The sequence below is a fragment of the Pithys albifrons genome, chromosome 3, assembly GCF_047495875.1.
Source record: "Pithys albifrons albifrons isolate INPA30051 chromosome 3, PitAlb_v1, whole genome shotgun sequence".
NCBI lineage: Eukaryota > Metazoa > Chordata > Aves > Passeriformes > Thamnophilidae > Pithys > Pithys albifrons.
The window spans coordinates 16,094,966-16,110,232 of NC_092460.1; the positions used below are offsets into that span (position 1 = coordinate 16,094,966).

Here is a 15,267-nt window from a genome sequence, read left to right on the forward strand (position 1 = left end):
ACCTTTATGAACGCTGCAGCACCCACACCGTACAAAACCAGGGTTTATTTACAGGGAGGGTGTGCGGGCAGCAGCAGCAGGGCTAAATGTAGCCAATAACGTCGTTGCAGATGATGGGCTGGCGGCTGCGGCTGTTCATCAGGGCAGTGAAGCGGTGGAAGTCCGTGGCCAGCTGGGCGATGTTGCTGTGGGACTGGTGGAAGCAGGCACCCTTGGGCTGTCCCCCCAGCCCCAGCGGGCAGGAGAAACGCTTGGTGGCATCGCGGCCCCCTGGCCGGGCTCCCTCAGCCGCCCGGGGCCGGGCCATGCTGGCCAGCTTGCGGCGAACATTTCCCGAGAGGCTGAGCAGGAAGGCGGGGGGCTTGGCCAGCCGGCGGGACGGCTCGGCGGGGGCTCGTCGCCGCGGTTCGGCGCCCACCTCGGGCAGGTCCATCCAGTTCTCCACCAGGTCAGCAAAGCAGTTGTCGCCCAGCACCAGGGGCTGCCGGTTCCGGCTCTGCGACAGCAGCGCTACGGTCCAGTCCTGTGTGTCGGCAGGCTCCAGCGCCCGCCACTGCTCCAGGCAGGCGTCCGAGGTGGATTTGGGGCGCACACGGCGGGCAGGGGCGGGCGGAGGGGCGGCAGGGCCGGCGGAGAGCCGGTGTGCCCGCTGGCAGGGCAGCAGGTGCCGGCGCCGCACGGGCACCTCCTCCTCTCGCCACGTGCCCCCCGACGCCTCCGAGTACCCCGAGTCGAACTCCAGGCTGCGCTCGCTGGCCGGGGGGGAGCGGGCAGCCAGGCTCCCACCCTCCTCCTCCTCGCCACCTGGATCCAGGCTGCAGGCCGAGTCTGCCGCCGAGCCGGGACGCGGGGGGCGCGGGGCCGGTGCCCCTCTGGGGTGGTGCGATGCCTGCCGCGTGCTGTGCATGTGCACCCGCGGCGTCGCCCCTGCTTCCCGCCGGCACCACTGCAGGGAAAGGGCACATCAGCACGGTCGTCGCCACTGCCCCCAGCCAACACCACCACGCTTCATCCCACGGTCCCCCGCGCCCCCCACCCCGGCTCGGCGGGGGCTTTGCTGGCGCAATAGGCGTGCAGCGGGGTGCAGGGAGCGGGTGCAGGTCCCGGCTTGCCGGCAGCCCCGGGCCCCGCTTTCCTGCGGCTCCTGCGCGGAGCCGGCCGGCGTGCAGCGGCTTGTCGGGTGAGCAAGCAGGCACCCAGCCCCGGCCGTGCCTGCGGGAAATGACAGAGGGCCACGGCACGTAGGAGCGGGCGCTCCACTGCCCCCCCCCCGCCGGCCCCTGAAGTCCCCCCGGCCTGGTAGGGAGGCAGCCGGGACACCCCTCTGGCACAACCCCACTTGGTGGCTCACGGCCAGCGGCAGCCCCAGGGCACCCGCGGGTGCCGGGGTGGGGCACTCCCCCCGTGCGGTGTCAGGGCCACCCACCCACCCTGTGCCCTCCCGCTGGGGACACCCCAGGTGACGTCAGGGTGCAGCCAGGCCTGTGCCCAGAGTCAGAGACCCTCAAAAACAGCGGAATACAGGGGGCTGAGGCCGCCAGGGCTAAACGGAGCGTGGCCGGGCGAGCGCTGGAAGGGCCGCCTGGCTCCCGCAGCCGGGCCGCTCCTCGCTCTTGAATTCCTATTGTCTGAACCCAAAAGCAGGGTGTTACGTCCGCTTTCCTTTCCGCACTGGAGTCGCGGGAAGCTGAGTGTGCAGGAGGGATCGCTCCCAAGACGGATAATCCTGTCCCCGCTGACTGGCCCTGACAGCGTTCCTAGCAGGGCTGTCCCAGTCCACGTCCCCGTTCCGGTCCCTGTCTCCCTCCCCGCTGGCTGGGACCCTCTCATCCAGCCCTACTGGCACCGTGCCACCACTCTGAGCTGCCCAGTCCCGCCGCTGGCCGGGAACACGGGCAGCCGACTATTGGGCGCTGGGTAGGCATGTGGCAGGCCCAGGAGAACCAAAGGGCCACCCTGTCACCGCCGTCCCTTGGGGGAGCCCGGGTGGGTGACAGAGTGGTAGCTCCGGGGGGACGGTGCCGCTGGCACCCTGACAGCTGGACACTTGTGGCCGCTGCCTGGCCGTGTCCCCACCGCCACCCGTGTCCCACCAGTCGCCCACGTCCCCCACGCGGCCTTGGCCTCTCGTATGATGTCACGGCGCTGATGTCACCGGCAGCACCCGGACGTCATGGCAATGCCCAGACAGGGCGGCGGGGCGCGGGCACGGTGGTCCCGTCCCGTCCCGTCCCGTGCCATGCCATCCCGGTGTCCGCGGCGCCACTTACCCGGTCGGGGCCGAGCTCGTCCAGTCGGGCGCTGTGCATACCCGCTCCTGCTCCCGCTGCTGTCGGTGCCGGTGACGGAGCAGCAGCAGCGGACGGAGCGCCCGGCTGTGCCCGGCGCTGCCCGGCGGCCCCGCCCCGTCTCGCCCCGGCCAATGGGGCGGCCGTAACGTGAGCCCGGCCCGCACCGCCACCGGCCCCGCCGCCCCGGGGCCCCGCCCCGCCCCCGGACCCCGCCCGCCGCCCCGGGGCCCCGCGCCGGGCACCACCCGGGTACCGCCGCGCCGGGCGGGACCCGCGTCCCGGGGCCGGCAGCTCTGCAGCCCCGCGGGCACTGCGGGTCCCGTGGGTCCCAGGGCCGGGAAGTCCCGTCGGGAAACGAGTACAGGGTCCCCACGGATACCGCGATGCCAGAGCCGAGCTGGGCGCTGGCGGAGGGAAGGGAAGAATGACCCCGGCCACAGTGCCCGTTAATTGGTAGCTAATAGCGTTTAATAGCGGGGAAAGCTGCGCTGGCTTGCAAATGAAGGAAGAACACGGGCAAAAATTACCTCCCAGCTAGTTTTCCCGATTCCCGAACGTGCCGCGCGGCGAGGCGGCGTGGGGTGGCAGCCAAACCCCACGGAACATGGCTGCGAGGGGCTGGGAGAGGGGCGTGCGGAGCTGGGGGCACTGGCGCCGTGCCCTGTCCCTCCCGTGGCGGGGCTGGTCACCACGGGTGGGTATGGACGACGCGACGCCGGCCCGGGGTGGTGCCCAGCACTCCTGGCAACCGGCTGCAGCTTATCCCAAACACCTGGTGAGCCATGGGCATGCACGGGCGCCTCATCTTTCTCCTCCTCAGCTTCTGTGCCCCAGGTACGAGCTTCAGGGTCACGATGTCAGAGGCACCCTTTAGCAGAACCTGGGTGGGTGACTGAGAAGAAGGAAAGAAAGGACAGGCACTGGGGCTGACCTCAGGAAGGGCAGAGGGGCTGTTAGCACTTGACTGGGTTCAGGCAGGGAGGGAGCATTGCTGTAACATCCATGGTGTCCTCAGGGCATTGCTTGGGCACCCTCAGAGTATTGCCAGAGCATTACTGGGGCATCTTCAGAGTGTTACAGAGGGCACATGGTGTGATTCTTAGGGTACCCTGTGTAGGGCCAGGAGTTGGACTTAATTATCCTGATGGGTCCCTTCCAACACAGCATATTCTATGATTTTATGGTTCTTTGAGTTCTGGGACTTCTCCAGGGCTTTGCTGGGGCACACCTGGCAGCCTAGGGTGACACTCTCCTCTTTCCAGGGACTTTCGTCAGAGCAACAGGTAAGAGCAGGGTGCCCTGGGCCCCACCGTGCCCAGCAGGGAGACCTATGCCTGCATGGGAATGTGGGTACAGCAGCACAGCAGCAGAGTTCCGTAAGCATGGCTGGATGAGTTATTGGTGGTCCCTGTGGACTCCTGCCAGCCCTGCTTGACTTGCCACGTGTGGTGACCCTGAGTGAGGACACAGTGCCGGGCACCCGCGTGGCCGAGGTGACCATTTCCTGCAGCAACACGAGTGGCAGCCCCAACGTCACCCTGGACAGCACTGAGCATGACCACCCCTTCAACCCCATTGCCATCAGTGCTGACTCCACAGCTGCCACCATGTTCCAGGCAGAGGTGCTGCTGGGGAATGGGGAGTGGGGCAGGAGCCCATGGGTGCTCTGCTAAGTGCCATGTTCCCATGGCAGGTGACACTGCGTGCCGGTGCAGAGCTTGATGCCCGCCAGGTGAATCAGTACACCCTGACCCTGCGGGCCACTTGTCCTGAAGAGGACGAGGTAGAAGGGTGGCTCTTTGTGCGGGTGACGGTGGGGCAGGTGCTACGCTGTGACACCCCTTTCACCAGTGCAGGTAGGAGCCAGGGGCATGGGGGGATGGGTGCTGCAGGTGCCAACTGGCACCAAGCTCCCACAGCTGTGCTGTGCCCCAGGGGGTGACGTGGTGCAGGTGCCAGCAGATGTGGCTCCCCGGACACCCCTGTATGCGGTGCTGCCGCAGCCATTCGGTGGGCTGATGGTGAGTGGCTGCTCCTCAGGGGCCTGCAGCTCCCACAAACAGGAGCAGCCTTGCAGACAGTGGAACCCCAGATGTGGAGGAGGGCAACAGGGGTTCTCATCACCCTCTTCTCTGCAGTTCAGGCTCCGAAACCACAACACACCACTCATGCTCACACGACGGGGCCTGATATTGGCACCTGACAATGGTTTTGAACACAGCAAAGACACCCAGGTGGGCACCTGCATCCTCAGGCTGTGTCAGTAGCCTGGGCTTAACCCTTGACTGACAATGCCTGCAGGTCTCCAGATTCTGCTCCTCCCATTGGCCTCTTGTCTTCGCCTGGACCTGAGAGTGCTCCTGCTCTGTCCCCATCCCCTTCTGCATCTCCAGTCCTCTCCCAGTCTTCATCCCTGTCCCTATTCTTGTCCCCATTCCAGTCTGCAACTCATACTTATCTCCACCTCTCTTCCCACTCCTGTTCCTGCCTTAAGCCCTATTCTCATTGCTTTCCCACTCTCCTTCTCTGTCTCTGTTCCTGTCCCTGTTCTGCCCTTATTCTTGTCTCTATATCTGTTATTACCCTTATTCCATCCCTGTCTCTGTCTCAATCCCCAACTCATCCACATCCCCATCCCTGGTGCCACTCAAGGCTGTCCCACAGCTGCCCTGGTGCTGCCCTACAGACTTTCAGGTTGGAAATCGAGGTGAGGGACCGCCACGGACACAACTGCAGTGGGACCGTGAGGGTGGAGGTGCTGCCATTGCGCCGTCCCCGAGTCAGCTTTCCGTGAGTGGGGTTGGGCTGGGCAGGGGTGCTGGTGGCACCAGGCCATGCCACATCACCCACTTTGCCTACAGCAAGCCACACCAGTCTGTGACAGTGACAGAGGGCATTGGCCCCTGGGAAGTGGTCACACAGGTCCATGCCAGTGGTGAGAATGTCCGCTACACCATCCTTGCTCCTGTGGTGCCTGCGCTCTTTGCCATTGACGAGGGTGAGCGGGGCAGTGGGGGACCTCTCAGACCCTGGCCCTGTGTACAGTGTACAGTGCAAGACTGTGCCTCCTTCCACAGTGACAGGTGAGATCCGCAGCACTCGCCGGCTGGAGGTGCCCCATGCCTACCTCCTCATCCAAGCTTACAACGCGCTGCACCCCACTGACCATGCCACTGCCACAGTCAACGTCACCGTGAAGGGGACAGACCGTTGGGCACCAAGATGTGTTCCAGCCATCTTTGTGTACAGTTTGGGGGGAAAGTGGGGTACACGGGGTGCCCTGCTGCACCCAGAACACAAGGGACAGGACAGGAGCTGAGCTACTGGCTACTCTACTGCAGGTCCCAGGTGCCTGAGACGGTGTCCCCTGGCAGCACCCTGGTGACACTGCGGTGCACAGACTCTACTGGCACTGATGAGTGTCTGCGCTATGACCTTGAGGGACCCCCAGCCTCCCGTTCCCATTTCTGCATGGAGGGGCCACAGCTGAAGGTGAGCAGGACTGCAGACAGTGCCCAGGCAGATGGCAAACCCAGATTCCAGGGAGCCTCTGTGATATGTGCTGTCATGCCAGGTCCTGGATCAGGGCTCCTTGGGGGCTCCCTGCTCCCCAAGGCCAGTCTATTCTCCCTGCTTGCTCCCTCCTGCTCCTCTGGCAGCACAGTTTTGTGGGACACTCCGGCTTTGCAGGACACCCCGGCTTTGCAGGGCACCCCAGCTTTGCAGGGCACCCCAGCTTTGCAGAGCACCTCAGCTGTGCCTGACATCCCCCCATCTTGGCTTGGCAGGTCAACAGCACCCTGGACTACGACTTGGAGGCCATGGCCACTATGGGCTTTCAGCTCACAGCCACCATCGTGGTGACGGCAGGAGGGCAGCCCCCCCGGAGCAGTGAGTGCCTGTGTCCCTGGGGTGTGCCCAGGGGTCACAATGGGGGAGGTGGGAAAAGCTCTTTTCTGATCCAAAATCCAGCAGATCAGAGAGGAAATGTTCCTCCCCTGCTGCTGCAGAGATGCTCACCCCAGGGCTGGTGCCACTGATCACACGTTTCTCAGCCCAGTGTGGGCTGTGGGGTGGTGCCAGCATGGCTGAGCTGCCATGTGCCACACAGCCCGTGTGCCTGTGCTTGTGACGGTGTCACCTGTGAATGAATTTAGACCGGCGTGCCCCAACAGTGCCACCTTCACCGTGCCAGAGACAGCAGCTTTTGGCAGCATTGTGGGGCGTGTGGCTGGCACTGACCGCGACTACCCACCAGGCAGCCTTGAGTACAGCCTGGAGGGGGAGTCCGGCCCTGCGCAGCCCTTCTCCATCGACAGGCGCTCTGGTGAGCACCTCCCAGACCCTCTCCCAGGACCCACCACACTATGTGGCACCCACCACTGCCCAGGAGCTCGCGCTGCCCCACAGGTGAGATCCGTGTGGTGGGACCCCTGGACTTCCAGCAGCAGAAGAGCTACCGGCTGGTGGTGCGGCTGGCGGACACCCACAACGACCTGGACCCGGCAAAGCAGCACAGCTGCCTGTGTGACGTGTCTGTGCATCTGAAGGTGCGAGTGCAGTTTGTTGGGTGAGCTGTGGTGGGTGCGAGCTCTGTAAGTGCCACATCATCTCCCCCTGCTCCTGACAGGCTGTCCCAGACCAGGTGCCGGTGTGCATCCCCGAGGTGCAGCAGCTGCGAATCACAGCTGGGTCTCCAGGCAGCCGGCAGCCTGTCACCAGCCTGGTGTGCCACGGCAGCCCTGACACTGCCACGCTGACATACACCATTGCTGGAGGTGAGGAGCAGCCAAACCACAGCACAAAACAGCCCTCCCCATAGTGTGGCACTGAGCAGACCCTCTTGTCCAGGCAATGAGGATGGGCGCTTTCGGCTGGAGGGGAACAGCGTTGTCTACCTCCCCAATAACCAAGTTGAGCCCCGCACTTTTGTGCTACTGGTGGAGGTGTGGGGTGGCTCTGGTGCCCGCCGCCGCAGTACTGTGGTGGCACTGGTGGTGCATGTCACCCCCTGGAGCACCCCGGTGCCACCCAGCACCACCACCCAGCACACGGTGAGCAGAGCCCGCTGCCAAGGTGGTGCCCTGGGGTCCATTGAACCCCCCAGCCCTGCCGTGCCCCCTCACCCCACCACTTCTGCAGACACTGCAGAAGGAGCCGCTGGTTGTCACGCGGACAGAGACGGTGTGGCACCCGCCGGCCTGGTTCGTGGCTGTGCTGACCATTTCTGGCACCCTGCTGCTGGCCACCCTGGGCTGCACGGCCTGGAGCCTGCTGTGCAGGTGAGCCCCAGCCCACCACACCGCACAGCAAGGCACAGTGAGCCAGAGCAGGGGCTCACATCTGCCTTCTGCTCCTCCCACAGGAGCCGTGGCTCTGGTAGGCTGTTCCTGGGCAAGAGGTGAGTGCTGCACGGCCAGAGCAGCTGTACTGGAAGTCACAGTGTTCTCACAAGTAACCAGGGAGACATAGCACATAAGGAATGTTTAACATACTCTGCATTTGACTGTGGTTGCTGTGCCGGGGAGCCATCTCTACGAGGGGCATCCCTGATGGGAGCCATGAGAGAAAAGATAGTGACTTGGCCAGTAGACAGTGATGCTGCTGGCCAGGCTGCAGCACAAACTTTGCAGTGGACAGTGTGGGAGGGCACAGCATTGGTGCTACTGCCCACTGCAGGTTTGGGTCCCAGCACCGGGGTTGAGGTCACTGCAGCTCACCAGAGGAGCCCCCATTTGTCAGGGAAAGCCTCAGGGAGGAGGTGAGCAGGCTGCTCTGGAGGGTCAATGAGGGTGGTAAGTGGCAGAGGAGAGAGCCTGAGGAGACACCAGACCCAGATCAGCCCCTGACAGGTGTCTGCATGGTTAGGAGATGTGCAAGCCTGTGGGCAGGATAACAATCCCCTCCAGTGGCATAACCACCCCAAGGTGATGTGTGGCTGGATCCACAGTCATTGGTGAGGATGGGGACACAGTACTTGGTGGCACTGGGGCTGTAATGACCAGGGAATTGAGAAGTCTCAGGCTCAGCCCCTGTGGGTCACACTGACAGCAGGGAGGCTCTGGGGCTGCAGCTCCTCCCGGCACAGCATGCTCTGAGCTCAAACGTGTGAGGAAACAAGCAGATGTGGTGGCAGACCAGCTTAGCACTTTCAGGCACTACTGAAAGGTGTGGTGCTTGGGGGAGCACAGCCCTGCCACAAACCCCTTCTGTGCCAGGGAACACATGTTGTGGATCTGGGGATGATCAGGTAGGTGGACAATGGGCTTGATGGGGTGCAGATTTCAGGACAAAACTTGTCTGCCAACCTGTTCATGACAGCATCCCCTGGGGTCAAGGCCAGGGGCCCATCACTGACAGCATGCCCTCCCCTTGCCCTCTTCCCTCTGCAGCTCCTGGGATGTGGTGGAGCAGGGCAGGGGCAAGGAGGAACAGGGACGCCCACATGCCGGCAGCCCAGTAAGTATGTGCCCTGGCAATGAGGGCTGATGCCCTGCTGGAAAGGCAGGAGGAGCCCTGGGACCCTCATCACCCTCTTCTCTCTTTCCTCCACATAGAGGCAGTTTGATGGGCGTGCTCCCAATGCACGTGAGTACCCTGTCCCATGGCCCTGACAGCCTCGAGTTGTGTCCCCCAGGGCAGAGGGGTCTGGGGACAGGAGAGATGGGCACCAGCTCCCCAGGGCAGTGGCTGAGTGCTGCCTCCATCTCAGGCACCGGCAGGGACTATCTCTTCAACAGTGTGACTGGGACACGGCGCTGGATCTGAGGGACTCGTCTTGGTGAGGGGCTCCCTGCAATCCACAGCTCCACATGGGCCATGCTGTGCAGAGCATTGGGCGCTGGCAGACACCTGGTGCGATGCTCAAGGAGAATACCCATCCTTTGTGGCTGAACCCGCTGCCCATGGGTGCAGCCAGACCCTAAAGCCACCCCATCTACTGCAGACTAATAAATGGTGTCAGAGATTGCACACACTGCCGTGATTGCCACCGGGAGTGCCGTGGTAATCCCACGGATGGCTGTCCTGTCATTGCTGCCTCCTCCAGTCAGGGATGGCATGACCCAGGACAAGGATAGCAGTCATGGCAGTGGGGTTGGCACTCTGAAAAACATGCTGAGGGCTTTGGCAGGGTCTGCTCTGGTCACAGCAGCATCTCTGTAGCCTCAGGATGTGACCCAGCTGGGGCAAGCTCCATCAGAGAGGTGATCTGGGGCAAGAAAACTCAGTCACGTGTAATTGTGAGAAACTTTTGCCCCATGTCTCCCTCAAATTCTGCTTTGCTCCAGGGCTCACAGGCTCAAGCGGGTGAGAGGAGCAGCTGGTCGTGCCACGGGATGGGTTGGTAATTGGGAGGAAAAGTGAATTAGCGTGGGTGCAGGTGAGCGGGACGCTGCAGGAGCTGGGAGCGGCGGGAAGCTTTGAAGGCGTCAGTCAGCGGGAGGGGAGGGAACCGGCCATTTGAATTTCAAAGGAGCGCGCCACGGGAAGCCTCCCTGGCAGCTCCCGGGGAAATGAAGCGCTGACGGGATAAGAGGGAAGAGACTAATTTGGGGAGTAGGTGACTAAAGGGAGGGAGCGGGGGCTGGGGCCAGCCGTGAAATTTCACACTGAAAGGGGTCACCTCTGTGACTCTGCCTGAGGGTCCCCCTTGTCCTGAGCCCACGGGCACCGTGACCGCTGAGGAATTAAATCCATTAGTGTACCGGATTGGAGCGTGCCCCATTGCAGAGACCTGGCCCAGAGCGGCGGCCGGGGGGACCCGGGGCTCAGAGCGGGGGTCGCGCAGCCTCGGCCGGGGAGCTCGGGGGACATGGTCAGGGAGGCTCGGGGCAGTCCCATTGGGCTCGGGGCGGCGGCCCCCGGTATCCCTGCCGGGGGGTGCGGGTCGGGGTGACCCCCGGTGTCCCTGCCGGGGGGACGGTTCTGGGTAGTGCCCCGAATGCCCCTGCCGGGGGTGGTTTGGGGCGGCCCCGGTGCCTCTGTCGGGGATGGTTCGGGGCGGTCCCGGTGCCCCTGCCGGGGGGTGGAGGGGGGTCGGGGTAGAGCCCTCCGTGCCCCTGCCGGGGGTGGTTCGGGGTGGCTCCCAGTGCCTCTACCGGGAGGGGGGGAGATTCAAAACAGCTCCCAGTGCCCCTGCCGGGGGTGGTTTGGGGTAGTGCCCCCGGTTCCTCTGCCGGGGGTGGGGTTCGGGGCGGTCCCGGTGTCCCTGTCGGGGGGAGGGTTCGGGGTAGTGCCCGGTGCCCCTGCCGGGGAGGGGGAGAGGTTCGGAACAGCCCCCGGTGCCCCTGCCGGCGGTGGCTCGGGGCAGTTCCCCGTTCCTCTTTCGGTGGCACTCGGAGCGCCAGGAGCGCCCAGCACGGCCCCGCCCCCCCGGGCGCGCGGGACGCGTCCATTGGTCGAGCGCCCCTCCCTCCCCGCGGGCAGCCAATGAGACGGCGCGGCCCGCGGCGGGGCGGGGCACTGGCGGGCGTCACGTGTGCCTAACGTGCGCCGCCGTCCGCGCTCGGGAAAGGGCGGGGCGGCTCCGCGCTTGAGCGATGGCAGATCTGTCCTATCAGCGCTCTCATTGAGCACCCGCTGGGCGGGGCTCGATTTTTGATTGGTGTGTGGGGCGGCGGGGCGGGCCTTGGACCGTGCGGTTGCTATGACGGCCAGCGCCGGGCCCCGCCCGCTCGGGCGCCGCCATCTTGTTGTTGATTCGAGCGGCGGGGAGCGGCGGCGCTGAGGCTGCGCGTCCCCGTGTCCCGGAGTCCCGGCCGGGCAGGCAGCGCCGGCCCCGGTGAGCCGCGGCGGGCGGGCACAGGGCAGGCTGGGGGCGAGGAGCTGAGCCGGGTGCGCTGCCGTGAGGGGAGGGAGCGAGAACCGGGCGCGGCCCCGTGAAGGGAGAAGGGAGAGGGGAAACGGGAAACACAGGCACGATCCGGTGGGGAGCCGGAGTGAGGGGGTACCGAGCACCGAGACGACCCCGGGGGAGGAGGGGATCCATGTGCGACCCTCTGAGGTGGGTTCCGGGGTGACGCCCGAGCGAGGCCTGGCCGGGGCGGGGGGCCCGGGCTGAGCAGCGGGGCCGGGGCAGGGCCGTGCCCGGCGGGCACAGCGAGCGTCCCCTCCCTTTGTGGCCTGCCTTCCCTTCCACAGGAGCTGCGCGCAGGAAGGAGCTCGGGAGCCGCGGCGGTAACATGAGCCCAACATGGTGAGGAGGCCGATGGGGCCGGGGGCCCGTCCGCGCTGCCCCGGGCACGGGAGGGGGGGGGTGGCCCCGGGAGCGCTGGGTGTCCCGGCGGGGACACCTGGAGGGCAGGTGTGCTCCCAGACCGTAACCAAGCTGCCCTGTGCTTTCCAAGTAGGGCTTGGGAGGTGGGACTGTCTCCTATTCATTTTCGAGCTGCTCCGAATTTGAACTGGCCCCAGGCTCCGTGCCCCTCCATTTTAAAGCTCAGAATCAGCCCCCGTTTTTCTTCCCAGCGATGTGCTTTGGTATGTGCTGCCTTTCTCATCTTAGCCTGTCTTGGTGTGTTTCTGCTCCATCTGCTTGTCCTCCCTTCGGGTTCACCTGGCTTAACTTGGTGTTCAGAGCTTCCAAAGCTGTATTCCAGGATTGGTCTTTGCTAACGAAGCGCTTAATGGTGCTGGAACAGTGTGGGCTTGGATCTCTGTTCATTCTTAATTAAATAGTTCTAAGAGCAGTAGGGCTCTGTAAACTTAGTTGGTAGCTGGTCTCACAGAATAATATTTTTTCTTGCCTTGTGAAAGTGTCATTGTGGTGAACTGTCACCTGCAGCTGATAATAGTGACATGTGTGTATGGTCAGATTTTTGATGGAGAAAAATTCCTTGTTTTGTATTTCCTTGCTACAAATCACTGAACTAAGACTGATTTCATTTTTGAAGAGATCCTGTCATGAGCTTCAAAGTGTTTTAGAATGAGGTAAATCAGTTATTAGGTGTTGTCACTGTACCCCTAGATAGTTTATTAAAGACATCCTAATCCTGTGTTACAGTTTTTGACTACTGAGATTGCAAAATGTTCTTCTGTGCCTGGTTACTTTAGCACTGACCTAAGGCAAGTGCTTTGTTTGGAGCTGGAAGCAAAGTGGTAGGTTGTGAAAAGATTTGTGTGAGCTCTATAAAGTAAGATAACATTGGGTTGCTCTTTCAAGTGTATCAAAGTTGTTTTGTCGATGTTTTGAATTATCCTAATGCAAATTTTTCATTTTCTTTCTTAGAGGGTGTTTCCTGCCCTCCCAGCTGTTTCAGCACCACCTTTTCCGGATGAACAGCCTGTGCCATCCTGGTTAGAGCCTGTTAGGCGGATCTGAAGTGGATTTTTTATGGCATTGACTTTGTTTCCTGTCTAATAAGGACTTCTGGGAGAGCAGGAGAAGCCATCCTTGGCTCCTGGAGGGGAACGTTGATGTATATGAAGTCATTACTGTAGGAGTGGAAAGAGTAGGATATGCTGGTAGAACACTCTTCTGGACTCTGGTTATTCATTAGGCACCTTGTGGCAGTTTTGTGTGTTTCTTGTATAAAACAAGAGCAAGTGAGCATGAATATCTGTTGAGATGAGTAGGGGGACAGTTTTTATGATCTTCAAGTCACCAATTTTGTGTTCAGTGTGTGACTTCACAGGCACTCCAGCTCGTGTAAGTAGAGACTGAGACCCACAGGAGGTTCCTGCCTTGCTGCTGGTACCTGTGCAAGTGGGAATCGGAGTTCCTGACCAAGGTGATGAAGCTGAAGACAAACGGGCTGGTTTTTAATCCCCAACTTGAGGGTATTTAAATGATTTTGCTGGTGCGAGGGAAATGCTGGGAACATGAGGCTGGTGCTGAAATGGAGTCATATCCTTGTTCAGGGTAACTAACCAGAGCTGTGAGTGTGTAACAGTGCAACGGTGTGTTTTTCTGTGTGTAGTTTGTCACATATAAATACAGTTTTGAAATACATATTCATATATATATTCTAAAAATTTATGAAATACTAGTGCCCATGTTTAGTTCCTATTTTTGTGAGTAGTAGTCATTGTGTGCCTCATCATCATGTTAACAATACTGGCCATGGCCTTCTTACAGAAATATTCTGGAAAGCAAAATTAGATGTGCTTTGGGATCCCCTCTCATGGCAGGTTGTGCAAGTCAACTGACTTGGAAGTTATTCTGCCTTGCATTGCACATGGTGAGAAGTCAAGGTTGGAGTAACAAGCACTCAGAGGTCGAAAAGTGCTGAGGCTGGAGAAGCACCCATGTCCTTAATCAGCTAATTAGCCTTCCAAACAAGCATTGTGATTTCTTCTTAATCGTGTAGTTCTGTGCTCTGCTCATCCCACCTGAGCTGCCTGGTTTGTTTCTTTCCTTCTCTCCCACACATACGGAGCTTACTCATTTTGGGTAAAATTATCAGACTCCGAAATGTGACCTTGTTGAGCTTGGCCAGTGTGAGATGAGGAGCCCTGCACAAGCTTGGAGCTATTTGTTTACCATCTGCTTATAGGACACAGTGTCTTTGGTTCAGTGGATCACCAGATGATTGTATAAAGGTTTCCAGATTTCAGTTTTCAGTTGATTTCTCAGTGTGTAAAAGTGGTTCTGGGTCTGGTGAGTTCTGGCTGGCACCCCTAGGATGGGGTGGCATTGACTGTGCTTTCCACTCGGATAAGAAATGCAGGTGCTAAGTTTGAAGTTGGATACCCACAGCCTGTGCTCCAGAGCAGGTGTGGTTCTTCCATCTGTGCTTGAAATGCAGTTACTGAAGCCATGGAAACTCTGGCAGAGGCCTTGCTTGTTGCAGTGTAGCCCAGGCCCTTCACGTGCTGTCAGTGAATTCCCCCAGTCTGTTCATTGGGAGTTGGCTTGTACTGTGTTGGAGATGTGGGCACTGAGTGTTAATGCTGGGATTTATAGTCTCAGAACTCAGTATTGAGGCAAAGCTGCAGCCTGATGTGTTTACTCTTGCATTTGGTAGTGTCACACTGTCAGTCCTGGTGCTGCACAGGGTTTAGGTTTGCACTTGACTTTCAGAGTGTGTGTGTGGCAGCCCAATCAGGCCATGGCTCTGTGCTTGCCTGCTTACATATTACTTGCCTAGGAACAACTGCTTTTATTTCTGACTTCTCAGTCTTTGGGAAGGAATGTATCTAAAACAAGCCTAAGTAAGTACAAAAGGTCCCTACTGAGCAGTGAAGTGGGTGAGCTGAAGAAAAGGAGCGAAAGAAAAGAAAATGCGACAGAAACCTCTGCAAGAATCGTGTCAAGTATTTGTATGACATGGTGTAAAGGGAAGGAACCCTTCAGCTGTGTGGAGGAACAGCTAGCAGTCTCCTTCTTCCCTGTTCCTGATGTGACAGGATTCTGGCCTGTGTTTAATACCAGGTTTGTTGCTGCTGTTGTAGGGGTGGTGGGGGAGGAAGAGGAAGTGTTTGTGCGTGTCTGCTTAATTTCTCTTTTGCAGGCATCGCCTGTGCGCGGCGTTGTGCTGTTCTGATGTGGCAGCAGCTGTTATTTTTGGCTTTCCCAGTGTGCTGTTCGGGTGGATGTACTTCCTAATAGATGCAGTTCTCTTGAACAGTGTGTTGGGTGCTTGTGCTGCCTGTGTGCTCCCCATTGCAGATGGTACTGAGGTGCAGGTGATTTGCTGTGATTTATTTCTGTAGGCTCAACTGTGTGTGCCTTTTGAGTGGCATTAACTGTGTATAAAGACAAGCCTCTTTAAGCTTTTATTTTGCATAACCCCATCAGTCTGTGGTCAGTGTCATTCACAACGTTTGGTTCCCTTTTCTGTGAGTAAAGGAATAAGCTTTGATGTTAGAGGGTGCCTCCATCTATATAATGCTGTGTACAGTAGTTAAAATGGGTGCAGTGTCTCTGTTAAAAAACAACACAGGCATAGCTGCCATAATTATATTATTAGAAGATCTGTGTCCACCAAATATGATAAGATCAGTTAAAGAGGTTATGAGATGGATGTGCCTACCC

General features: G+C 60.1%; 3 protein-coding genes across 7 annotated transcripts in view; 2 read left to right on the forward strand and 1 right to left on the reverse strand.

Annotated features, from left to right (window-relative positions):
* Positions 1-25: 25 nt before the first annotated feature.
* INKA1 (inka box actin regulator 1) lies at positions 26-2,402 on the reverse strand. The gene is made up of 2 exons (XM_071550651.1): positions 2,271-2,402; positions 26-946 (listed from the first exon to the last, which is right to left on the reverse strand). The coding sequence occupies exons 1-2, from the start codon at positions 2,307-2,309 to the stop codon at positions 83-85; spliced, it is 903 nt and encodes a 300-aa protein (XP_071406752.1). The 5' UTR covers positions 2,310-2,402; the 3' UTR covers positions 26-82.
* Positions 2,403-2,999: 597 nt separating this feature from the next.
* On the forward strand, positions 3,000-9,159 carry CDHR4 (cadherin related family member 4). The gene is made up of 20 exons (XM_071550653.1): positions 3,000-3,125; positions 3,554-3,574; positions 3,717-3,913; positions 3,985-4,147; positions 4,227-4,312; positions 4,430-4,525; positions 4,978-5,081; positions 5,153-5,289; positions 5,369-5,534; positions 5,633-5,783; positions 6,080-6,182; positions 6,403-6,618; positions 6,702-6,841; positions 6,922-7,069; positions 7,143-7,345; positions 7,434-7,573; positions 7,657-7,692; positions 8,684-8,750; positions 8,849-8,879; positions 9,004-9,159. The coding sequence occupies exons 1-20, from the start codon at positions 3,074-3,076 to the stop codon at positions 9,057-9,059; spliced, it is 2,313 nt and encodes a 770-aa protein (XP_071406754.1). The 5' UTR covers positions 3,000-3,073; the 3' UTR covers positions 9,060-9,159.
* Positions 9,160-10,976: 1,817 nt separating this feature from the next.
* IP6K1 (inositol hexakisphosphate kinase 1) overlaps positions 10,977-15,267 on the forward strand; it is a 37,542-nt gene continuing 33,251 nt past the window's right edge. For 2 of the 5 annotated variants that reach the window (XM_071550654.1, XM_071550659.1), the window contains exons 1-2: positions 10,977-11,073; positions 11,433-11,487. The gene's annotated coding sequence lies outside the window, so the exon portion shown is untranslated. The other 3 variants (XM_071550656.1, XM_071550655.1, XM_071550657.1) reach the window with 3 other exon arrangements.

What these genes read in the sequence shown, in the direction of transcription:
- CDHR4 (XM_071550653.1), top strand. Translation starts at nt 3,074, where the DNA reads ATGGGCATGCACGGGCGCCTCATCTTTCTCCTCCTCAGCTTCTGTGCC. An exon ending in AGGGCAGCCCCCCCGGAGCA is followed by an intron (nt 6,183 to 6,402) that starts GTGAGTGCCTGT and finishes TGTGCCACACAG; the next exon opens with CCCGTGTGCCTGTGCTTGTG. An exon ending in TGGGCGTGCTCCCAATGCAC is followed by an intron (nt 8,880 to 9,003) that starts GTGAGTACCCTG and finishes CCTCCATCTCAG; the next exon opens with GCACCGGCAGGGACTATCTC.
- INKA1 (XM_071550651.1), bottom strand. Translation starts at nt 2,309, where the DNA reads ATGCACAGCGCCCGACTGGACGAGCTCGGCCCCGACCGG. An exon ending in ACGAGCTCGGCCCCGACCGG is followed by an intron (nt 947 to 2,270) that starts GTAAGTGGCGCC and finishes CTTTCCCTGCAG; the next exon opens with TGGTGCCGGCGGGAAGCAGG.